Source organism: Macaca fascicularis, chromosome 10, assembly GCF_037993035.2.
Source record: "Macaca fascicularis isolate 582-1 chromosome 10, T2T-MFA8v1.1".
Lineage (NCBI taxonomy): Eukaryota > Metazoa > Chordata > Mammalia > Primates > Cercopithecidae > Macaca > Macaca fascicularis.
The window spans coordinates 25,147,788-25,172,818 of record NC_088384.1 but is presented as its reverse complement, the minus strand read 5'-3'; the positions used below and the strand labels follow the sequence as shown (position 1 = coordinate 25,172,818).

Here is a 25,031-nt window from a genome sequence, read left to right as displayed (position 1 = left end):
TGGCTGGCGCGCCGGAAATGACGTTAGTCGACAGCGGATGTCCTACTGGCTGCCGCGGCAGCGTGGAACGCTACGGCGGGTATGGCTGTAGAGCGGCCGGCTGGGATCTTAGAGAGGAGGGGTGGATTTGCAAGGTCTAGAATGGCTGGGGAGTGGTTTTCCCGTGGAGTCGGCCTCGCTGCCGCGCCTGCTTTGTAGTCCGACGCTCAGCCTGTGATGACTGATGTGGAATCCGCTGAGCCACCTTGGCCTAAGGAGACTTTGCCACTGAGAGTGTAAATCTGTAAAATAAGAGATGTAGGATTAGCCCATAGGGTAGTTGTGGTAAATACTGTGAGACAATAAGGGGCCTGGGACACAACATTCAAATGGGAATAATGAAGGTCAAGACTGTGACTCTTGTGTCTCTGACGCTCTCGTGGGCACAGGGCAGTGGCCTTTATGAAGGAGTTTAAGAGGGAATGAAGGAATGAATGGGCAAACTCTAGACTTCCCAAGTATTCTCTCCAGGAGATGTTTCCATTCTCTTCGTTTCCAGCAGGCTGGTAAATTCATTCATGTATTCACTGATCGAATTAAAATATAGTGAGTGCCCCTCACCTGTGCTGCTAGGCCAATGTGATACAATGAGCAGAACAGTCATGGGCCCTCCCTGGGAAGCCCTCACTAGCCCAGGGACTCCGTGTAGACATTTAAGTGTCCACAGGCTCTGGAGTTCCAACCTTGACTCTGCAATTTAGCAGCTGTGGACCTTGGGCAAGTCATTACGTCTAAGCCTGTTTTCTCTTCGGCAAAATGGTTAAGGATTCAATAAGATAAAACTGTAGGCAATGAAAACCGTACCTGGTAACAGTAGGTGCTCAAAAAGTGTTAGCTGTTAATTTTTGCTTAATTTTTCTCTCTCTGCTCTATGTGATGAAAAGATCCAAGAGGCAATTGTTGGAATGTAAAAAGAGCACGGGACTTGGAGTCATATACTTAAGTCTACCGTCAAGTAGTTGTTAAGAATTAAAACAGGCCGGGCGCGGTGGCTCAAGCCTGTAATCCCAGCACTTTGGGAGGCCGAGACGGGCGGATCACAAGGTCAGGAGATCGAGACCATCCTGGCTAACACGGTGAAACCTCGTCTCTATTAAGAAATACAAAAAACTAGCCGGGCGAGGTGGCGGGCGCCTGTAGTCCCAGCTACTCGGGAGGCTGAGGCAGGAGAATGGCGTGAACCTGGGAGGCGGGGCTTGCAGTGAGCTGAGATCCGGCCACTGCACTCCAGCCTGGGTGACAGAGCGAGACTCCGTCTCAAAAAAAAAAAAAAAAAAAAGAATTAAAACAACGATTTTTGTGTACCCAGTTAAATGTGGGCTGCTTAGGAATGGTGTCTATGTCTTAATGATCTCTATATTCCTAGTGACATGTAGAATCGTTGTGCCTGACACATAGTATATACTCAGGAAAGAAACAGAAAAAGAAAGATACGTGGTTTTAGCATTTAAGGCCAGGAGAGAGGGTCTAACAGACTACAAGGCCCGCCAGGAGCAGAGTAAGGGAAACAAAGGGGGAAAAAAGTGTTTTTAGCCTGTGCCTGAATGTATAAATCTGTTTGTCGCTCAAAAGTCAAAAGCATATATAAGCTTGGCTTTTCTGTAGCTATGTTTATGGCTTTACAGCAGATTTTATGGAGCTGCAATTACTTTGATCATGAGGGACTGATGCTAGTGGATTTATGTCACCAAGTGGAACTCACTCTGTGGCTTCTGAAGAAGGGAACGTTGTGGACTTTCATGGGGTAGCTAAGAGTGCAGGCTCTGATTTAGTGATCAGAGTCATGAGGTAATCATGAGGTGGATGTAATCATGAGGATACATTAGACAAACCCGCATAAAGAGACATGCTTTATACAAAACTGTAATCTTAGAAAGTGCCAAGGTCAAGTGATTCTCATGCCTCAGCCTCACGAGTAGCTAGCATTACAGGCGCAGCTGTAGTGATTCTCATGCCTCAGCCTCACGAGTAGCTGGCATTACAGGTGCAGCTGTAGTGATTCTCATGCCTCACCTCAGCCTCTCGAGTAGCTGGCGTTATGCCACCACACCCAGCTAATATTTGTTTTTTTATTTGTTTTATTTTTTTTCCCCCCAGAGTCTCACTGTGTCACCCAGGCTGGAGTGCAGTGGCATGATCTCAGCTCGCTGCAACGTATGCCTCCTGGGTTCAAGCAATTCTCTTGCCTCAGCCTCCCGAGTAGCTGGAATTACAGGTGTGCACCACCATGCCTTGCTACTTTTTGTATTTTTATTAGAGATGGGTTTTCAACATGTTGGCCAGGCTGGTTTCGAACTCCTGACCTCGTGATCCGCCTGCCTTGGCCTCCCAAAGTGCTGGGATTACAGGCGTGAGCCACTGCGCCAGCCTTCATTTTTAAAAACCCAATGTCATACCCCTTTCAGTCTCAAAAATTCATGGTTTTTCAGGATTTCTGGGATCAAATGCCCACACTTTGAAAAACAAGGAAAAGTTTTACAAGGCAGCCAGAGCTTTAGGTTCAAGGTCTCATATCTATCGTGATCCCATGTCATTTCCCAGGGGGGAAAAAACAAAAACATTGCTTTGAGATTTGGGAACATCCACACTCATTTCTGCATTCCCAATGAGGTGCTTAGACATGTGGCCTTCGCAGAAGGGGTTACCAAGCAACAAGGCTCCTTGGGCAGGAGGAGTCTGGCAGGGCTCTGCAACACTCATGGGTCTATACCTCTTCTTTCACAGCTGAGGCGGTGGGGGAGGCCCTGGCAGAGGGGAGGTGCCAGCACCACACAGTGAGTTTAAGGACAGGGCCAGGCCTGAAACCCAGGAGCTCAAACACCCAGGCAGGTGCTTTCTTTGCAAAAGCATGCATAGGGTCACACATCATGATTCCTGTGTGTTCAGGGCCACAGAGCCAAACTCTTCAGACATCATCGCTTTGATTCATCAACCTTGTAAGGTAGTTTGTTATAACCCCAGAGTCCACATTCCTATCCTCTTATTTCTACAGCCTGTGCCATACAGCACACTTTCCATATTGCCTACAAAAGATTTGGGGAAAAAAAATCCTCGCTCAGTTACGACTTTAAATAGGTTGGTACCATAGAAACAATCCATAAGTGGCATTTCAAAGCTGATATATTTAAAGACTAGCACATGTACTTTTTCTAGGACAGTGACATTATACAGTTGCACATGGCTTATTCTTATTTTGCATCTTGTCCCAAAATATATATATGGTGTCCTGAACTTGGCAGAATTGAGAACCCAGATCAGCTGAGATTAGCAATTTGGTTTCCCTCTAAATGTTTCTTACAGATGGTTTCTACCCTATTTATCTTTCAAGAATTCGTGAAGACTATCCTTATATAGAAAGCTGGAACATGAGGTTCCATAGGCTTGGGGTGTTATCTGTAAATCACATATCCGCAAAACACAGTAAGGGGAGAAACCACAGCCTTCATCAGTCATTTATTCATTTAGTCATGAACAAATATTTAATGAGTACCTATGTGTTATCTATTGCAGTGTAACAGTTACCTCCAAATGTAGCGGCTTGCAACACCAGTAAACATTATCTCACATAATCTCTTTTGGTAGGAACTTGAGAGTGGTTTAGCTGGGTGGTTCTGACTCAGGGTCGTTCATGGGGTTGCAGTCATCTGAAGGCTTGACCAGGGCTCAATGACTAACTTCCAAGGTGCTTCTCTCACATAGCTGGCAAACTGGTGCTGGTTGTTGGCAGGTTTCAGTTTCTTGCCATGTGAGCCTCTACATATGGCTACCAAGTGTCCTTATGACATAGTGGCTAGCTTCCCTCAAAATAAGCAAAGCAAGAGAGAATAAGGCAGAAGCCACAGGGTCTTTTATGGCCTAGTTTTGGAGTCACACTGTCATTCCTGCATTTTTTTTTTTTTTTTTTTTTAGACTGAGTTTTGCTTTGTCACTAAGGCTGGAATGATCTCGGCTCACTGCAACTTCTGCCTCCCAGGTTCAGGCAATTCTCCTGTCTCAGCCTCCTGAGTAGCTGGGACTACAGGCACATGCCACTTTATTAGAGATGGGGTTTCACCATATTGGTCAGGCTGCTCTCGAACTCCTGACCTCAGGCGATCCACCTGCCTCAGCCTCCCAAAGTGCTGGGATCACAGGCATGGGGCATCACGCCTGGCCCATTTCTTTTCTTTATTTCAGACGGAGTCTCGCTTTGTCACTGGGCTGGAGTGCAGTGGCACAATCTCAGCTCACTGCAACCTCCACCTCCCGGGTTCAAGCAGTTCTCCTGTCTCAGCCTCCCGAGTAGCTGGGACTACAGGTGTGCGTCACCATGCCCAGCTAATTTTTATATTTTTAGTAGAGATGGGGTCTCACCATGTTGGCCAGGATGGTCTCGATCTCTTGACCTCGTGATCCACCCGCCTCGGCCTCCCAAAGTACTGGGATTACAGGCCTGAGCCACTGCACCTGGCTGCGCCTGGCCCATTTTTGCAATATCTTATTGGTTACACATTCAGCCCTATATAGGGTTGCCAGATGTAGTAAATAAAAATATAGGATGCCCAATTAAACTTGAAGTTTAGATAAAACAATGAATAACAGTATTTGTATGTATCGTAAAATATTGCAAAATACTAAAAAATTATCTGCAATTCAAATTTAACTACCATCCTGTATTTAATCTGGAACCCTAACCCTATTCAGTGCACAAAGGAAAAACATGCCAAAGTGGGGGTGAATACCAGGAGGCCAGGTTCACTGGGGGCCATCTTGGAAGCTGGCTTCTACAACCTTAACATGCTGGGCATGGTAGACTGGGAATAAATGGTAAACAATGAAAAACAATGATTCCTGCACTCATGCAGTTTGTAGCCTGTTGAATAAAATCAATTTGAATCAACCCAGCAGGAAAATAAATACAAAACCTTAACAATGATAAAAGTACTTCAGAGAGAAATAGTTGATGCTTGGGACAGGGATGGGGTCCTCATCAAAATGGCCCTTTTGTTTTGTTTTGTTTTGTTTTTTGGTGCAGGGATGGGGTCCTCATTAAAATACCCACTTTTTTGCTGGGGGAGAAGGGGAACAGGGTCTTGCTCTGTCTTCCAGGCTGGAGTGCAGTGGCATAATCATAGCTCACTGCAGCCTCAACCTCCTAGGCTTAAGTAATCCTCCTGCCTCAGCCTTTCAAGTAGCTTGGACTACAGGCTATAGTAGCCAAACTCAGCTAATTTTTTAAGATCTTTTTGTAGTGATGAGGTCTCGCTATGTTGCCCAGGCTGGTCTTGAACTCCTGGCCTCAAGTGATCCACCTTGGCCTCCCAAAGTGTTGGGATTATAGGCGTGAGACACCTCACCCAGCCCATGTTTGCTTTACAGATTGAGTTTTTACATGTGATTTGATTTGTCTCTATGGGCATATAAGGGGTATATGGAGGGTTCTGTTGCTAAAAGAAGGAAATAAAACCCTGAAATGCATGGTTTTGAACTTTAGCTAAATCCATAAGCACGCACAAATGAGTGCATGTAAACATGGCGAAAACTGAATACGGTTTGTAGTCTACTGAACCGTTTTTACTAATGCTAATTTCCTGGTTTTGCTATTGCACTACAGTTGCATAAGATCAGCATTGGGGGAAGCCAGGTGAAGGATACATGGAACCCTTTGCACTACTTTTTCAACTTCACATGAGTCTATAATTATTTCAAAATAAAAAGTTAATAAACAACCCATTAAAAAAAAAAAAAGCAGCTATTGTTTGGAAATGGAAGCAAGGTTAGATCAAAATAATCCAGACTTGGCAGGGTGTGGTGGCTCATGCCTGTAATCCCAGTACTTTGGGAGGCTGAGGTGGGTGGATCACCTGCAGTCAGAGGTTCAAGACCAGCCTGACCAACATGGCGAAACCCCATCTCTATCAAAAATACAAAAATTAGCTGGGCGTCGTGGCATATGCCTGTAGTCCAGCTACTCAGGGGACTGAGCCAGGAGAGGTGCTTGAATCCAGGAGGTGGAGGCTGCAGTGACCCGAGATCTCGCCACTGCACTCCAGCCATGATAGAGCAAGACTCAGTATCAAAAAAAACTCCAAATTCATGAAAGGACTGGAGAAGGGACTGATGGGTGGAGGCAGGGGTTCTGTCTGAAGAAATCGAATTTTTTTTTTTTCTTTTTTGAGATGGAGTTTCGCTCTTGTTGCCCAGGTTGGAGTGCAATGGTATAATCTCGGCTCACTGCAACCTCCGCTTCCCGGGTTCAAGGATTCTCCTGGTCAGCCTCCTGAGTAGCTGGGATTACAGGTATGTGCCACCATGCCCAGTTAATTTTGTGTTTTTAGTAGAGACAGGGTTTCTCCATATTGGTCAGGCTGGTCTCAAACTCCCGACCTCTGGTGATCCGCCCACCTAGGTCTCCCAAAGTGCTGGCATTACAGGTGTGAGCCACCACGTCCAGCAGGAATGGAATTCTTACTGTTAATTATCCTGAGCAGTGTTGGTTTAGAACACAGAATGAGGCCAATTTTGAGGATAGGGGTAAGAGGTGTCCTCCTGGTTCTGGGCCCAGATGTGGGGTCCGGAGAGGCCTGGAACACTTCCGTTGGTAGGGCAGTTGTCCCTGGTCCCAAGGAAGAGGCTGGGGAAACCCTCAAAGAAGCCTGAGTTTTTGGGTGACCCAGCCTCTTAATTTAAATAGTAAATGAAAGAAATGTTTTCATTTTCTACCCCAAAATGAAGATAAGGGAACGTTCTGGTGACATCAGTGTATCCCAGAGATCTGAAAGCCATTTGCTGACCCATGATTGAGGCTGATCAATTGTTTTTTAAGGATAACTGTGGACAATTGTTGATGGGTTTTCTGTTGTGGTGGTGGTTTGTTTTTTGCTTTTTGAGACAGGGTCTAGCTCTGTCAACCCAGGCTGGAGTGCAGGCAGTGGCACAATCAAGGCTCACTGCAGCCTTGTCCTGCTGGGCTTAAGTGGTCCTCCCACATGAGCCACCCAATTAGCTGGGACTACAGGTGCTTGCCACCATGCCCAGCTAATATATCTTTTTTTGAGATGGAGTATCACTCTATCACTCAGGCTGGAGTGCAGTGGCACAATCTCGGCTCACTGCAACCTCTGCCTTCCAGGCTCAAGTGATTCTCCTGCCTCAGCCTCCCGAACAGCTGGGATTACAAGCGTGAGACACCACACCTGGCTAATCTTTTGTTTTGTTTTGAGACAGGATCTCAGTCTGTCACCCAGATTGGAGAATCTTAGCTAACCACCACAACTTCTGCCTCCCAGGCTCAGGCGATTCTCCTGCCTTAGCCTCCTGAGTAGCTGGGATTACTGGCATGCGCCACTACCACCTGGCTATTTTTTTTGTACTTTTAGTAGAGAGATTTCACCATGTTGGCCAGGCTGGTCCTGAACTCCTGACCTCAAAATGATCCACCCACCTTGGTCTCCCAAAGTGCTGGGATTACAGGTGTAAGCCATCGCACTGGCACCCGGCTAGTTGTTTTTTTTGTTTTGTTTTGGTTTTTTGTTTTTTTTTTTTTTGTATTTTTAGTAGAGATGGATTTTTACCATGTTGGCCAGGCTGATCTCGAACTCCTGACCTCAGGTGATACGCCCACCTCAGCCTCCCAAAGTGCTGGGATTACAGGCATGAGCCATCATGCCCAGCTCGAGCTAATTTTTAAAACTTTTTGTAGAGACAAGTTCTCATTATTTTGCTAAGGCTGGTCTTGAACTCCTGGACTCTTGAGACATTTGTTCAGGGGGAAGCCAACACCATGTATGAAGTTTAACCACCCTGAGATGGCCATGTCCTGAAGAAGCCCCGTCTAGCCATGCAGAGAGACTACATGGATAACAGATATCCCATTAAGTCTCTAGACGCTCCAACCATCCCAGCCCAGGTACCAGACAAATGAATGAAGAAACCTTCAGCTGCCATCTGACTAGAGAACCACCAGCTCACTCTAGTTAATTCCCAAAACTGAGAGGTGTTTTTTGTTGTTGTTGTTGTTTTGAGACAGGGTTTCACTCTGTCCCCCAGGATGGAGTGCAGTAGTGCAATCACAGCTCACTGCAACCTCCACTTCCCAGGCTCCAGTGATCCTACCTCAGCCTCCCCAGTAGCTGGGACTACAGGCACATGCCACCATGCCCAGGTATCTTTTTTTTTTTTTTTTTTTTTTCTAGAGACCAGGGTTTCACCATGTTGTGCAGGCTGGTCTGGAATTTCTGTGCTCAAGTGATCCTCCTGCCTTGGCCTCCCAACATACTGGGATTACAGGCATGAGCCACTGCACCTGGCTAGAACTGAGATTTAACAAGTTGTGGCCAGGCGTGGTGGTTCACGCCTGTAATCCCAGCACTTTGGGATGCCGAGGCAGGTGAATCATCTGAGGTCAGGAGTTTGAGACCAGCCTGGCCAACATGGTGAAACCCCATCTTTACTAAAAATACAAAAATTAGCTGGGTGTGGTGGCAGGCGCCTGTAGTCTCAGCTACTCTGAAGGCTGAGGCAGGAGAATTGCTTGAATCCAGGAGGTGGAGGTTGCAGTGAACCAAGATCACACCATTGCGCTCCAGCCTGGGTGACAAGAGTGAAACTCTGTCTCAAAAAAACCAAACAAGTTGCTTTAAGTCACTCAGCTCGGGGCTGCTTGGTTGTGCCGCAAGAGACAAGTGGAACAATGAATGAGACTAGATGTCCTCTGCTACCCAATGACTGGTGACCATAAGCTTCCTGGGTCTGTAATTCCATCAGCTGTCCATCCCTTACCCTGGAGGGGTAAAGGATTTATTCTTTGGGTAGACATAGGTTAAGAGTTTTTTTTTCCCCCTAATGAAAAATTGCCACGTGCTTTTGAGGCCCTGGATGGCTCAACCAGGTTGGCGGCTGCTAACGAGGGTGAAGATCTAATTCAGTCCATCTGGCACATGTGCAGAAGACCATTCTCCAACCCCAGGTCAAGACTACAAATGGCTGGCTCTCAGTTGGACAAACATAAATCCTGATGAGAAGATATGGTTGGTTCATCACAACCTATCTTTTATTTCACAATAGTAATAGTAATCATTATAGCTACCATTTATTTTATTTTATTTTATTTTATTTTTATTTTTTTTTTGAGACGGAGTCTCGCTGTGTCTCCCAGGCTGGAGTGCAGTGGCGTGATCTCGGCTCACTGCAAGCTCCGCCTCCCGGGTTCACGCCATTCTCCCGCCTCAGCCTCCCAAGTAGCTGAGACTACAGGCGCCCGCCACCACGCCCGGCTAGTTTTTTGTATTTTTAGTAGAGACGGGGTTTCACCATGTTAGCCAGGATAGTATAGCTACCATTTATTAAGCCTTCACCATGGGGCTGTAAGTCTTCATTGCTTAGCTTTACTAAACTAGATAATGTGTTTGCTTATCTCATGGATTTCTCTTAACCATCCCCTGAGATCCCCCTACAGTTCTTATCTGTTTACCCCCATTTTACAGAAGAGGAAAACTGAGGCTCAGAGAAGTGGAGTCACTTGGCCATAGTCACACAGTTGGAAAGTGGTAGAGCCAGGATGAGACACTAGTTCTGACTCCAAAGCTAGTTATATACTGTAATAGCACCCAAGTAATGTATAGATTACCATGCTTTCACATATGGCAAATTAAGGAATCAGAATGGATGATGCATGCTGCCCAAGCTGGACAGAGGATACGCCAGGGTACAAGTGACGGCTGACCCACTGCTCCATGGAACCCCCAAGAAAGACTCTAGAACAAAGCCCTGATTTCACAGTAAGATTAAAATTCTGCCCAAATCAGGGTACATGGGTGGAATTAATCAAAAAAGTTAATATGTGTGCCTTTCACCCTAGCAATTCTACTTCTCATTTTGCAGAGACTCACTCATACAGTGGCACCAAGAGGTTATATGTGCAGGAGAACGTCCACTGCAGCTTTGCTAGTAGCAATGAAAACTGCTAACAGCCTAAGGGCCTAGCCAAAGTGGAATGCTCAAAAAACATGATTTGCTCAGCCGGGCACGGTGGCTCATGCCTGTAATCCCAGCACTTTGGGAGGCCGAGGCGGGCGGATCACGAGGTCAGGAGATCAAGACCATCCTGGCTGACATGGTGAAACCCCGTCTCTTAAAAATACAAAAATTAACCGGGCGTGGTGGCGGACACCTGTGGTCCCAGCTACTCAGGAGGATGAGGTAGGAGAATGGCGTGAACCTGGGAGGAGCTTGCAGTGAGCTGAGATTGCGCCACTGCACTCCAGCCTGGGGGACAGAGCGAGACTCCGTCTCAAAAAAAAAAAAAAAAGATGGTTTGCTCTAGAACAGGCAGCTGGTAAAAGGCATGGTGTTAGATCAGCACATGTTCACTTCAGAAACGCTCCAGGAGCCAGGTGCGGTGGCTCACGCCTGTAATCCCAACACTTTGAGAGGCTGAGGCAGGATTGCTTGAGCCCAGGAGTTTGAGACCAGCCTGGGCAACACAGTAATTCCCCTCTTTACAAAAAATAGAAAGTTAGCCCCGTGTCATGGTCCAGCCACTCAGGAGGCTGAGGTGAAAGGATTGCTGGAGCCCAGGAGTTAGAGGTTGCAGTGAGCTGTGTTTGTGCCACTGCACTGCAGCCTGAGCAACAAAGCGGGACTCTGTCTCCAAAACAAACAAACAAACAAACAATCTTGCAGAACAATCTGTTAAATTACATTTTGGAATAACCTACTCAAAATGGTTTTTTCCATACATCTTTAAGATGATAATATTTATATGTTCAAAAATTTAAAGTCTGGAAGACTATGTACAAACAGAAAATGGTAGCATTACCTTTAGGGAAGAAAGGAGATATTGAGAGGAGGTACAAATAGAGCCCCTTGCCTTCTTACCATGAATTCTGATTGTCCCATGTTTTACAATATATTCATGTAGTACTCTAAACAAAATCTTTTCAGATCAAATCAGAGGAGATGAAATGAGAGTGGATTCTGAGCCTAGTTTTTTTCAGGGAACAAGACCCAGTGCTACCACTTGGGGGCTCGAGACAGAAATTTTATTTATTTTATTTTATTTATTTTTGAGATGGAGTCTTGCTCTGTTGCCCAGGCTGGAGTGCAATAGTGTGATCTTGGCTCACTGCAACCTCTGACTCCTGGGTTCAAGCAATTCTCCTGCCTCAGACTCTCAAGTAGCTGCAACTACAGGCATGCACCACCACGTCCAGCTAATTTTTGTATTTTTGGTAGATGGAGTTTTGCCACATTGGCCAGGCTGGTCTCGAACTCCTGACCTCAGGTTATCTGCCCACCTTGGCCTCCCAAAGTGCTGGGATTACAAGCATGAGCCACCAGGCCCAGCCTCTTTATTTTCTTTCAGTGTTTTCCCAGGAAGCTCTCTGAATATCCAGGGTCTTCATGGATGGACTTCTCATAAAAGGTAATTCCTGGAACCAGACATAAATTTTTTTTTTGGTGTGTGTGGGGGAGGGGATGCACAGCTGTCACCAGATTCTCAAAGGGACAGTGTCACACTTAACAGAGCAAGGAGAGTAATCGGTGATTGGTGAATGATCATTTATCAGAGACTGTGTGTCAAAAATTTTAAAAATAGTAAGTAACTGCTGAAGAAATGAACAAAAAGGGTCACACCTTCAAAAAAGCCTAATTACCATTCCAGAGCAGTCTCAAGACAAGGAGAGATAAGAGCTGCTTCACACTGAGGGCTTATCTGGTACCAAGGACCACCACCACCGTCATCCATTAGCCATCCCCAATAAAACCATGAAGTTCAGCCTGGACAGCATAGAAAGACCTTGTCTCTACAAAAAAAAAAAAAGATAAAGTAAAAATAAAAATAAAAAGTAGCCAGGTGTGGTGGCACATGCCTGTAGTCCCAGCTACTCAGGAGGCTAAGCTGGGAGGATCACATGACCCTAGGAGACCGAGGCTGCAGTGAGCTATAATCATGCCACTGTACTCTAGCCTGAGTGACAGAGCGAGATTCTGTCTGAACACACACAGACACACACACACACAACGAACTTTTAACTTCCCCATTTTATAGATGAAGAGACAAAGTCTCAAGCCATACAGCCAGGAGGTCAGACTGACTCCAAAAACCCATGCTCCAAGCCACAATAAGTCACTGCCTTCCAAAAGCCTCATATTATCATGAGATATAAGGCAAGGAGGTATGGGCAAAACACCTTAACCCTTAAAGATACAAACTTATTGTAGGCCTAGTTCGTCCCTCAGCATTTGGTGACTGCTATAAAGGGTTAACTCAGCAGGCTTGAAGTATCCAAACCCAGCACATCTCAAAGAAAAAACTGGCCTTAATGGGCTCCTGAGAGATAACCTCTAAGTCCTTCGAATATCCTCCCAAATAGGGGTGTCTTTATATACCTCAGGCCTTGGGCCACACCAGGCCAGATAGTTTGTGCTCATTATGTGGTTTACGGTGGGGACCTTGGGCCATGCTGTATCATTTTGACCTCTGGAGCGGCTGGTGATTACATAACTAAAAAAGTCATGTGATTGCCCCATGTGACTGACATGCAATAAAAACCTAGACCCCAAGGCTAGGGTGAGCTTTCTGGCTGGTAATATTTAGTATGTGGTGTCACATATCATTGCTGGGAAAATTAAGCGTGTCTGTAAGACTCTACTGGGAGAGGACAACTGGAAGCTTGAGGCTGGTCTCTCCTGGACTCTGCCCTGTGCCCCTTTTTCTCTTGCTGATTTTATTTTGAGATGGCGTCTTGCTCTGTTACTCAGGCTGGAATAAAATGGCACGATCTCAGCTCACTGCAACCTCCACCTCCCAGGTTCAGGCGATTCTCCTGCCTCAGCCTCCTGAGTGGCTGGGATTACAGGTGCACGCCACCACACCCAGCTAATTTTTGTATTTTTAGTAGAGACGGAGTTTCACCGTGTTGGCCAGGCTGGTCTTGAACTCCTGACCTCAGGTGATCCTCCTGCCTCTGCCTCCCAAAGTGCTGTGATTGCAGGCATGAGCCACTGCGCCCAGCCTGTTTTGCTGATTCTAATGTGCATCCTTTTGCTGTAATAAACCATAACCATGAGGATAATAGCTCTTCTGAATTCTGAGTTCTAGCCAATCATCGATTCTGGGGGTGGCCTTGGGGATCCCAACACAAGAATTCGGCTGTGCCTTACATGCACCTATATTCCCCAGCTTTTTGCTCATCACAAATCTCCCTGACAAAATCCAGTATGGAAAGAAAAAAAAAAAAACCCTATTCATTCAGTAAAGTAAGGCATAAACAAATGAGCCCCTGTTCACTTTATTCAAAGAGTATTTTTTTTTCTCTGTGAAACTAGGTAGAACTGAGGAGGAATCAAAGAAAGCCTCATATATTAAATTCTTAAATAGATTCTTTGAATTCAAAGTAAGGGTCAATAGGAGAGGCACAGTTTGTGGGCCTTGTCCCAGCAAACAAAGCCACCAAGGCAGTCCTGCAAATTAAGGAGGATGGCAAATCTTTCTCTTAAAAAAAAGTTCTTGAGGGGAAAAATATAAAATACCTAAGTTTCAAAAGCCGGACTACTTCCATACCCTTCGTTCTCTACCCTGGCGTGTCCAAAGATAGAGAGTTTCAAGGTACATTTTCAATGATTCAGCTTTTGCAAACATATGCAAATACATTCCTCATCAGCAGTCCTGTTTTGGCGATTAATAGCAAGCAATATGCTTGGATTAGAGGTCCGATTTCCACTTAAATGCAGTTTCTTCTCTTCTTGGCAATGAAGTTCATTTGCAGAGATCTGAAAGGGGGGAAGACTGTGTTAGACTCAGAGTAACAATTCTGAAATAGATCATTTATATTTATACATGTGATTGCAGAACATACTGTCTTCATCCATTCGCATAAGCATGTAAGGTTTTACGAATGCATCCCAGATGGCCAGCGAGAGTTTAAATTTAAAAACGTTTCCTGGGTTCTTCCCCACATCTCATCTTGCATCCACTTGACCTCAAATATACACTTTTCTTATGGATACAGAGCAAACGACAGTGATTATGTGATAAATACTGATGAATTCTTGGAGGCAAGGGCAGGATTCATGTTAGTTCAAGACCAACTCTGTATCCAGGATCAGCTAAAGCGCCGTGTATATGGTATCTCATTTAAACAGTAAAACAAGTAACAAATCTGCCTTTGTCAATGAGAAGGTCCAGGAGTCTACTAATGATAGGGAGGAAAGCTGTTTTTCATGACAGGGTTCTTTTTTGGAATAGAACTATGGGATCTTGGGTGGGCGCAGTGGCTCATGCCTGTAATCCCAGCACTTTGGGAGGCTGAGGCAGGCAGATCACTTGAGACCAGGAGTTCGAGACCAGCCTGGCCAACATGGTGAAACCCCATCTCTACTAAAAATACAAAAATTAGCTGGGTGTGGTGGTGCACACTTGTAATCCCAGCTACTTGGAAGGCTGAGGCATGAGACTCACTTGAACCCCAGAAGGTGGAGATTGCAGTGAGCCGAGATCGTGCTACTACAGTCCAGCCTGGGCAACAGGGTGAGACTGTCTCAAAAAAAAAAAACACCCAAAAAACAAAAACTCTGGGATCTTAGTGCAACTCAAGATGGGAACCCTGATAATGACAGAGACCTTGCAGATTGGAGCAAAGTAAATTGAAAGAAAAACTAAAACACATGCCAATTGTTTAAAAATAGATGAAGAGACTAAAAATAAGAGTCCAAGCTGGAAGCTGTGTTTCAATGTAAAATAACCTCTCTCGAGGTTTTCTTGAACCTGATCATAGAGGCTGGGGGACAGAAGGAAGCGAGCTCACTCATGCAGCCTTAACTCCAGTGCCCAAGTCCACAGCGAGGGCCCAGCACTTCACAGTTTCCAAGCACTCCCACCTGGGCCAGCTCACGCCATCTTATGGCCAACCTCAGAGGTGGGCAATGATGAATCCCCATTCTCCAGATGAAGAAAACAGGGGCTGAAGGAAGTTAAACCTGGAGTTCTTAAATCTTTGAATTGCCAAGTTCAAAAATTCCCTTTCCCCACCCCTTAGTAGAATATGGATGGATAAATGTGCACTTAAAATCATTCACTAGAAGCAAACCTGGGAGGAAGTCTGTCCCTTGATGGCTGTGTAGCCTTGGGCAAGTCAAAGCCCTTCTCTGTGCTTTGGTTTTCTCTTCTGTAAAACGGAATGATCATGTCATCTGCCTCCCAAGGATGCTGAGGGTTAAATGAGTAACACAGGACCAGTACCTGGCCCAATGGCCATGGGGGTTATTCTCAGAACATAACTGCTTGTGACTGTTATTAGAACATTAATTGCTGTGGCCCAACGCTGATGCTGTTTGTAGAAGCCAGACTGGCAGACAGCATTCTGTGCAGAAATGGTTCCGGAATCTCCCCGTCCCCCATCATAGGGGTCCTTCCTGCCCCGTCCCCAGTGTCAGACAAACCTTTTTCTGGTTGGTTCAGCGTTAATCCCTCTCCCTGTCCTTGATCCAGAGCTAGAAGACTAAGCCTTGATTCTATAAATAGCATCCCCAGTCTGTCACCATGGAAACCTCTGATGGGGCTGGGTCAGCCCACCCTAGTGGACATGACTCCCCCAGGGAGGCTCTGGAAGGACAGAAAAGTGGCTTTTCAGAAAAGTGGCTCTGGGGCCACCCAGAAGCAGCGGGAACCCCCAGTGAAGTCCACAGGCTTACCTGGAAATCACGAGCTTCCTAAGTGGGAGGAGGTGCTGTTCTGGTTCACCTGGAGAAAGACAATACACAGAGGAAGGGGTCACAGCCAGGTGGGGGATGCCTCACTGTCTTGAGGGTCACCCCTCAGCATCACTGAGGCATGCACATGCTTACTCATGGAGTATTTACTGTACATCTACTATGTGCCATGTGCTGGGATAGCATGGTGAGTGTGACAGACCCAAACCTAGGATCACAGAACTTACGTTCAAGTTGGAGAAAAAGCGTATTGAACATGCACAGATGCAAGATAATGTCAAACCCGCGCAATGTGACAGGCTGCTATGAGTGATCAGTATCTGTGCTATTTCAAAAACGGTGGCCAGGAAAGGACTCTACACGATGGCATTTCAGCTGTGGTGTAATAATAAATATTTGGTCAGTGTCCCCAGTTCCTGGCACACAGCTCCCCAAACCCTTGGAATCTCTGAAAGAATAAGGGTATCTTGGCTGGGTGCCGTGGCTCACACCTGTAATCCCAGAGCTTTGGCAGGCCGAGGTGGGTGGATCACTTGAGGTCAGGAGTTCGAGACCAGATTGGCCAACATGGAGAAACCCCTTCTCTACTAAAAATACAAAAATTAGCCGGGCATGGTGGCCAGTGCCCATAATCCCAGCTACTTGAGAGGCTGAGGCAGAAGAATGGCTTGAACCTGGGAGGCAGAGGCTGCAGTGAGCCGAGACTGCACCACTGCACTCCAGCCTGGGCAACAAGAGGAAAACTCCATCTCAAAAACAAAAAACAAAAAACAAACAAACAAAAAGGGTTAGGGCAGTTTATACTTCCCTGCAGTGTATGACGTATGCAAGATGTCTAGCTGACCTGGGACTGGTTTTTGTTGCTTTTAGGAACAAAATACGAAGGAACGGCATACCCCCACGCTCAGGAGGGCTGCCTTGCAGGTAAGTTGTGTCAAGCCTCTATTTCCAACCCTCATCTCCCTACTGTCCTCCACTGTGCACATAATGTCATTCTGGATGTCGTAAAAACTGGAAATGGTCTTGAAGAAGCTGTTTAGTAAATGGTAACACATGCATTCCACAGAACGCTACGTAGCTGTCCAAAATGGTGCCGGTGAAACTCAAAAGATAGGAAAATATTAAGAAAGCAAAACAAGGCAGCTTGAACATTAAAACGGTAATGAACATTCCTGTAAATCACATTGGGATAGAAACAAACAAAAATATAATTGCAACGAATGCAAAAGTGCATATGCATTCCAGAGGTTTCGGCCACCCTCCCCGCTTTCAGGTGTTCACGGTTCCCTCTGCTGGGAAGCCTTTTCTATCCAGAGCTTTGTGTGGCAGACCTAGTTTTAATCTTTCAGATATTGGCTTATGGGTGTTTTCCAATATCAGTGACCAATTCTGATTATCTGGATACCAACTGGGCGTTCAACAATTCAGTTCAGTTCTGACACCAACTCCCAGACTTAGTTAGCATCAGCTGCCATAGATTAAGGGCTCAGTTCCCAAACTGCCCTACTTTAGATGCCAGCTGCAATGGGGCGCGCAGGCTATCCACACTTCTTCCCAGCCAACTACAGATCTGGAGGTTCCCACAACCCCCACTCTGATTTGATAATTCACTAGAACAGCTCAAAGGACACAGGAGCACACTTTACTAACTGCTACCTGTTTATTATAAATAATACAACTCAAGCTTAGGCAACATGCCAAAACCCCGTCTCTACAAAAAAAAACACAAAAATTAACCGGGCATGGTGGTGTGTGTCTGTAGTCCCAGCTACCTGGGAGGCTGAGGTGGGAGGATTGCTTGAACCCAGAAGGAGGCTGCAGCGTGCCATGATCACACCACTGCATTCCAGTCTCAAAAAAAAAAAAAAAAAAAAAAAAAAAAGGAAAGAAAAGAAAGAAAGCCCAAGAAAAAAGTCCCCACAAAGTCCCTCCAACTGCATTCAAGCCAGAAGATGTAGTGAAAGGCTGCTCCCTGACAGAAGGGCCACTGAGATGTGGCCCCAGCCGGATCAGTGCTTAGAGACCCTCTAGTCCAGCCCACATCACCACAGCACCCCCCACTTTTTTTTTTCTTGAGATGGAGTCTCGCTCTGTTGCCCAGGCTAGAGAGTGCAGTGGCGTGATCTCAGCTCACTGCAACCTCTGCCTCCTGGCTTCAAGCGATTCTCCTGCCTTAGCCTCCCGAGTAGCTGAGATTACAGGTGTGTGCCACCACGCCTGGATAATTTTTGTATTTTTAGTAGAGATGGGGTTTCACCATGTTGGTCAGGCTGGTCTTGAACTCCTGACCTTGTGATCCACCTGCCTCAGCCTCCCAAAGTGGTGGGATTACAGGCAGCCAGCCCGCATCCCCGTTTTTAAAATGGGAAAACCATTAACCAGAGTAGAGAAGTGACACATCCAAGGGTATACAGCCAGCTGGAGGTATAGCTGAGAAAGACAGAATTCGGAATTCTCCTTGGGGTTTCTAACCTGAAAATATCCTTTCAGATTGGCTGGTGTTTTATAGTCCCCTTTCAAGACCTAAGGAAGAGAAAAAGAAGTATCACTACTATGAAAATGACCAAAAAATAAAATTTTGTCATTCCCAGCACATCTAGTCATCCACCCATCCACCTCACCACCGACCCATCCATCCCTCCATCCATCAAACATTGATTAAGCTCCTCTTCTTCCAGGCATTATTCTATGTATTGTGTCTGGTTGACACAATGTTAACCAATAATTGAAATTCCTGTTTCCCTAGAGCTACCGTTCTAGAGGAGGCACCAGATGAACACACAAGAATCAATAAACACAAATAAACAAGGACATAGCAAACCATGGGAACTGTTGTGAAGAAAGTACAGTCAAGAGGTGTGATTAGGAGTAACCAGGGGGCTTCTTTTGAGTGGATGGTCAAGAAGGGACTCATGTCAGGTGCAGTGACTCACGCCTGTAATCCCAGCACTGCTGGAGGCCAAGGCAGGAGGATCACCTGAGTCTAGGAGTTTGAGACCAGCCTGGGAAACACAGCAAAACCCCATGTCTACAAAAATTAAAAATTAGCTGGGCGTGGTGGCATGCACTTATAGTCCCAGCTACTCTGGAGCTACTGCAGCCTTGGTTGCAGGATTGGTTGAGCCCGGGAGGTTGAGGCTGCGGTGAAGCATGATCACATCACTCCACTCCAGCCTGAGTGACAGAGCGAGACCCTGTCTCTAAGAAAATATAAATAAAAATAAAAAGGGCCTCTTGAAATAGATAACCTTTGAGTTGAGACCCAAAGGACAAGGAAAAATAGGTAGGCTGAGCTCAGAAGAAAAAGCCCTCCAGGCAGAGGCAACAGAGCAAAGGCCCTGAAGTTAGAACCAGAACATTTCAGGCCTTTCCGCTAGTAGTCATGTTTAAAAATAAAATGAAACAAGGGAAATTAATTCTAATAATATCTTTTATTTAATTTGATATAGCTTTTTTTTTTTTTTTTTGAGACAGAGTCTCACTCCTATAGCCCAGGCTGGAGTGCAGTAGTGCAATCACGGCTCACTGCAGCCTCCACTTCCCAGCCTCAGGTGATTCTCCCACCTCAGCCTCCTGAGTAGCTGTGACTACAGGCACGCACCACCATGTCCAGCTAATTTTCTGTATTTTTAGTAGAGATGAGGTTTCACCGTGTTACCCAGGATGGTCTCAAACTCCTAGGCTCAAGCCATCTGCCTGCCTTGGCCTCCAAAAGTGCTAGGATTATAGACATGAGCCATCATGTCCAGCCTATCTAATATATGAACATCTCAATATGTAATTTACATAAAAGTGACTAATGAGAAACATTACATACTTGTTTTTTTGTCCTAAGTCTTCAAAATCTAGTGTGTATTTTACACTAACGGTACCTCTCACTTTGGACTAGCCTCCCTTTACAGGATCAGTGGCCACACACAGCTAGTGGCTACCATATGGGCGGTGCCGGCAGAGACGATTTCATCAGCATAGATGTCCTTTTAGCCACTGCGTTTACTGAGTCCCAGGATCCATTATTGGAACACACAGGGTCCACAGCACACACAGAAGCACACAGGCATGCATGCACACTCACAGGGCTTAGTGAGAGGACTTATCTTCGCAGTAACAGCCAAGCTATGGCAAAAACTAAACCAGGGGTCTAGCACTTGCCAAGACGTGTTGGCCGCCCCAGGCAAGAAACCTCTTGGGATGAAAGTGAGAGACAGCTTCTATTTTAAATAAACAAACACAAAAAGCTCCAAACAGTTGATGTTAACCACCAGTGCTCATGAAAATTATTTATGTTTTATAAAATACATAAAGTCAGGCCTTACTCTAGGAACTTCTGACCCATAGCTTGGGGCAAGCCAGAGGTAGCCAGCCACCTTTTAAGGAGACCCCAGAGGAGCCACTGCTGGGCCCTTGGCTGAGAACGGTGAAGTAAGCAACACCCCAGCCCACTACTGCAGTGTCCCCAGCCGGTCCTCGCCTCTGCTTCTGAGAAGCACCTGGGGCTGGATTGTGAGATCACTACCACCTTCTTTTTAATCCAGTTAATTAATTTTTTATTATGATAATACATGTACAACCCATAGGTAGATAAAAGTATGTAAAACACGTAAGTAGGCTTTAAAGATTACTATTATGAAGGAATAATAACAAAATAAAAATCAATAATAATATTTATAATAAAAAAAACAAACCACATCTGGGTTGCAGCCATTCACCTGTCAGTGTTGGCTGGGTACGTACATTGAATCTCTGAGTATTTCCGTAAATAGATGTCTGCAAAATCAACTAATGTCAAGAGGAAGAGGAACTCACGAGACCCACAGACAAAGCTTACCCTTCAATTACAAGGGCACAGCCCCCAAAGTTCAGTGTTAGTAAATTCTCTTTGTTAAAGAGAGATGAGCGAGTGTTGGAGAGGCAGGCGCTAATGACTTACTAGCACCAAACAGAAACTTTCTCATTGAGCCAACTGAAGGGTTACGGAACTAAGAGACGATTAACTTTTTTCCACTGTGATTCAATACAAGAACTGTTCACTTCCTAAAATCAGCACATGCTCAGAAATGCTGAGCTTAGCTTAAAGACTCTGGGTCTTAATGATGTAAGGGCTCTGAAAGCTCTTCCTCAGGCCTCGGTCCCATTTTCAAATATTTGCCTATAAGGAAGTTAGAACACAGCATTTCAAGTAAACTAGAAGCTGTAACGGCAAGGCCATCAACATGCTAACTGTTCTTTTACCCAGTGGGTATTAGCCTACTTTAACACTTCAAAAGCATTTTGTCAGTCACTGGAGGCTCAAACCTGTAATCTCAGCACTTTGGGAGAGTGAAGCAGGGGGATCCCTTACGGTCAGGAGTTCTAGACCAGCCTGGGCAACACAGCGAGACCCCGCCTTTATAAAAAATAAAATTAGCTGTGCATGATGGTGTGCACCTGTAGTCCTAGCTACTCAGGAGCCTGGGGTGAAAGGATGGCTTAAGCCCAGAAGTATGGGGCTGCAGTAGCTATAACTGCACCAATGCACCCAGCTTGGGCAACAGAGCAAGACCATGTCTCAAACAAAACAACACAAAACAAAAAAAGTCATTTCCCTTCACCACCTTAACCAAGGATAATTTTAAACGTAATGTAAACAGCCCCAAACTCACATTTGTCTGAGAAATCAACATTCAACCTTATCAGGCAAGAAAGGGACCAATATCTTATTTATTTATATCCCCTCTCAACAAAGACTTGAGGTGCTTTACAAACAGATAAACAAATAGCCAGGGAAATAGGGGTAAAAGTGTAAATAAAATTAGAGAAATAAGATGAAATTAGTGTACAAGCTGGCCTGCTGTTAGAGTATGAGAGATAGGCTACCAGTTGACTTTGAGCTTCCCTGTAGCCCAAGCAAAACGGAAATCCAAGCAATCGTGCAGTTCACTGTGTCCATCAGATAGAAACAAATCAGATGACCAGGAATCGAGAGACTGAACATTTCCTCAGGTGGCTGGAGCTTCCACATCTGCAAAAACCCCAGATCCCCAAGAGCACACTTCCGCAAGTACAGGTGCACACTCACCCGCTGTGTGTTATTGACGACAATGGGGTCAGGGTTGCCGTAGTTGGGGGGGTTTGCATAAGGGTCATAGCCGAGCTGAGCCAGCATGGGGGCGATCTGGGCCATGTCCCGCACCACATCCCCAGGGATGTGGCCAGTCCACTTGGAGAGTGCTTCCAGGTTAACAGGCTTGATGACCTGGTCCGTGGACCGCTCAATCCTGGGGAGAGAGAAGAGGCTGGAGAGGGCAGGGCAGACCCAGATGGTGCCTGAGCGGGCTCCCTGCTCAGCCACACTGGGGCAGCAGGAAAGACTCGAGAAACTTGGCCTCTACCTAGCTCTGCCCCATCAACTGTGAGACAGCAGGTGAGTCATTTTTGCCTCCTCATACCTCCTCTGTACAATGGGAACACAGCATGCAGTGAGAAGTCAGAAGAAAGTACTAGCAGTATACACCATGGGTACATACATTCTGCTTTCTTGACTTCTCCAGCTTAAAAAATAACAACAGTTTAGGTCAGGCACAATGGCTCGCACCTGTGATCCCAGCACTTCAGGAGGCCAAGGCAGAAGGATCGCTTGAGCTCAGGAGTTTGACACCAACTTGGGCAACATGGTGAAACCCCATTACAAAAATAAGCTGGGCATGGTAACAAGTGCCTGTAGTCCCAGCTGCTCAGGAGGCTGAGATGGGAGAATTGCTTGAGCCCGGGAGGTTGAGGAAGCAGTGAGCCTGAGCTGTGATTGTACCACTGCACTCCAGACTGGGCAACAGAGCAAGACCCTGTCTCAAAAAAAAAAAAAATTTTGTCCCTAAAAAAAGTAATAAAACACTAATGATAGGCTGGGCGCGGTGGCTCAAGCCTGTAATCCCAGCACTTTGGGAGGCCAAGACGGGCGGATCACGAGGTCAGGAGATCGACACCATCCTGGCTAACACAGTGAAACCCCGTCTCTACTAAAAAATACAGAAAAATTAGCCGGGCGAGGTGGCAGGCGCCTGTAGTCCCAGCTACTCGGGAGGCTGAGGCAGGAGAATGGCATAAACCCGGGAGGCGGAGCTTGCAGTGAGCTGAGATCCGGCCACTGCACTCCAGCCCGGGCGACAGAGCGAGACTCCGTCTCAAAAAAAAAAAAAACAAAAAAAAAACACTAATGATAAAGCTAAAAGCCAATGCGTTCATCACTGCCAGTCCATCAGCTTCCTACAGGTACTCAGCCTTTGCACTGTGGAGCACACCACTCTCGGTAACCTTTTCCTGTAGGGTGGTTAAGAGCAGACCAGGGAGCCAGACTGCCTGGGTTCAAATGCCAGCTGTTCCCCAGCTGTGTGGCCTTGGGAAAGTTACTTCACCTCTCTGAGGTGAAGTAACCTCAATTTCCTCTTCTGTAATTGGCAGTGATAACAGTACCTACCTCACTGGGGTGCTCTGAAGAGTAAATGAGTTAATACAAAGAAAGTGCTTAGAAAAGCATGGGCACATTCTAAGTTCTTTTTTCTTTTTTGAGACGGAGTCTCACTGTGTTGCCCAGGCTGGAGTGCAGTGGCACGATCTCGGCTCACTGCAACCTCTGCCTCCTGGGTTCAAACGATTCTCCTGCCTCAGTCTCCCAAGTAGCTGGAACTACAGGCGTGCACCACCATGCCCAGTTAATTTCTGTATTTTTAGTATAGACGGGGTTTCACCATGTTGGCCAGGTTGGTCTCAAACTCCTGACCTCAAGTGATCTGCCCACCTCAGCCTCCCAAAGTGCTGGGATTCCAGACATGAGCCACCGTGCCCAGTCAACACATTGTAAATTCTTAATAAGGGTTAGCACGCTGTCTCGTGCTTGCTCTTTCTCTCTCTCTCTCTCACACACACACACGTCTGCAGCTGTAAAACAAATACACTATAGTTTTTTTCGCCACTCAATATCCCATTCTTTTTGCCAGCTGTGTAGCCTTCCTCCATCACTTATTTTTCCATTCCCCTAAAGACAGACATTTTGGTTGTTTCCAACTTTTTGCTGCTACCATGGAATAACCATCATCTTCAACCTGCTTCCTAAACTCTTCCCAAGCTACCGGAATGACGTGGATCTTACCAATTATAACTCAGGGGCCTGACAGGATGAATGGTGGGGAACCCCCAGGATCAAGGGCCTAGTTCTAAATGCTTTCATCCCAACTAAGAGGTGACTTGGGAAAGAAGAACAGAATGAGGCAGCAAAAGGAAGACCAGACTGGGCGTGAGGTGAAGAGAATGGGGGAAGGTGAAAGGGTGTGGACTGGTGGGTAGAACACAGATTCAGAGGCTGCAAACCTGGATTTAAATCTTAACTCTATCCAATATGTCAAAAATCTTGAGTATGTGCATGGCTTTTGCAAAAATCCTTGTGTCTCTAGGACTTTATGGCGCAGAAATGAGGGGGACACATCCCAGAACATGAATGAGGGCAATGCTTGATACACATCAGTAAAACTGGAAATAAATGAAGTGTCCAACAATAGGGAATGTGAAGTTGAATATGGCAAGCCTGTTGCACAGCTATTCAAAATGATGCTGCAGGCCAGGCGCGGTGGCTCACGCCTGTAATCCCAGCACTTGGGGAGGCCGAGGCAGGCAGATCACCTGAGGTCTGGAGTTCGAGACCAGCCTGGTCAACATGGCAAAACCCCATCTCTACTAAAAATATAAAAATTAGCAGGGTGTGGTGGCGGGTGCCTGTAATCCCAGCTATTCTGGAGGCTGAGGCAGGGAGAACTGCTTGAACCCGGGAGGTGGAGGTTGCAGTGAGCTGAGATCACGCCACTACATTCCAGCCTGGGTGACAGAGCGAGACTCTGTGATGACAACAACAACAACAAATGCTGCTGCCGAAGAGTGCTGGCTACCACTGGCAAGGGCTCCCATACCACCATGGAAAAAGGCTACAGAGGAGTATGTTTCATTGGACTCCAGTTTCATCAATAGGCCCTGAAAATGGTGCAGCAGGCCACGCATGAAGATCTGGGTGGTGAGATCACGGCTTGTTTCTCCTTTCTTCTTTGGTGTATCTTTTCTAATTTTCTACAGTAAAGATGTATTACTTTGGTAACCTAATATTTTTGTCATAATAATTTATAAAATCCTAGCTCCAGCATCAACTGGCTGGGGTACCTGGCATGTAGGAACTTCATTGCAAGGGGAGAGCAGCTGCGAGACTCTAGCTCTGCTCTGGGTCTGGCAGGGGCCCAGCAGGACCAGCCATGGGGAAGAACCATCCTTTGGCTGAGCTC

At 46.2% G+C, this 25,031-nt stretch overlaps 1 protein-coding gene and 1 long non-coding RNA gene across 18 annotated transcripts in view; one reads left to right on the top strand and one right to left on the bottom strand.

Moving 5' to 3' along the window:
• The first annotated feature begins 25 nt into the window (after positions 1-25).
• LOC141407858 (uncharacterized) lies at positions 26-24,855 on the top strand. 3 transcript variants are annotated; one of them, XR_012418910.1, is made up of 5 exons: positions 26-79; positions 6,223-6,318; positions 11,384-11,443; positions 16,603-16,656; positions 24,576-24,855. It is a non-coding gene; the product is annotated as an uncharacterized lncRNA (long non-coding RNA). The 3 variants fall into 3 exon arrangements; XR_012418911.1 differs by lacking the exon at positions 11,384-11,443; XR_012418912.1 differs by lacking the exon at positions 11,384-11,443 and having other exon boundaries at positions 6,198-6,318.
• Positions 13,298-25,031, bottom strand: part of TPST2 (tyrosylprotein sulfotransferase 2) — a 63,626-nt gene continuing 51,892 nt past the window's right edge. For 5 of the 15 annotated variants that reach the window (XM_045363883.2, XM_065522332.1, XM_065522331.1 and 2 more), the window contains 4 exons: positions 21,791-21,989; positions 18,205-18,255; positions 15,715-15,763; positions 13,298-13,794 (listed from right to left, as the gene is read on the bottom strand). In XM_045363883.2, coding sequence (XP_045219818.1) covers positions 15,722-15,763; positions 18,205-18,255; positions 21,791-21,989 — 292 coding nt within the window. In that variant the 3' untranslated portion in view covers positions 13,298-13,794; positions 15,715-15,721. Of the gene's footprint in view, positions 13,795-15,110; positions 15,626-15,714; positions 15,764-18,204; positions 18,256-21,790; positions 21,990-25,031 lie in introns of all 15 variants that reach the window. The other 10 variants (XR_006690083.2, XR_012418905.1, XR_012418903.1 and 7 more) reach the window with 4 other exon arrangements.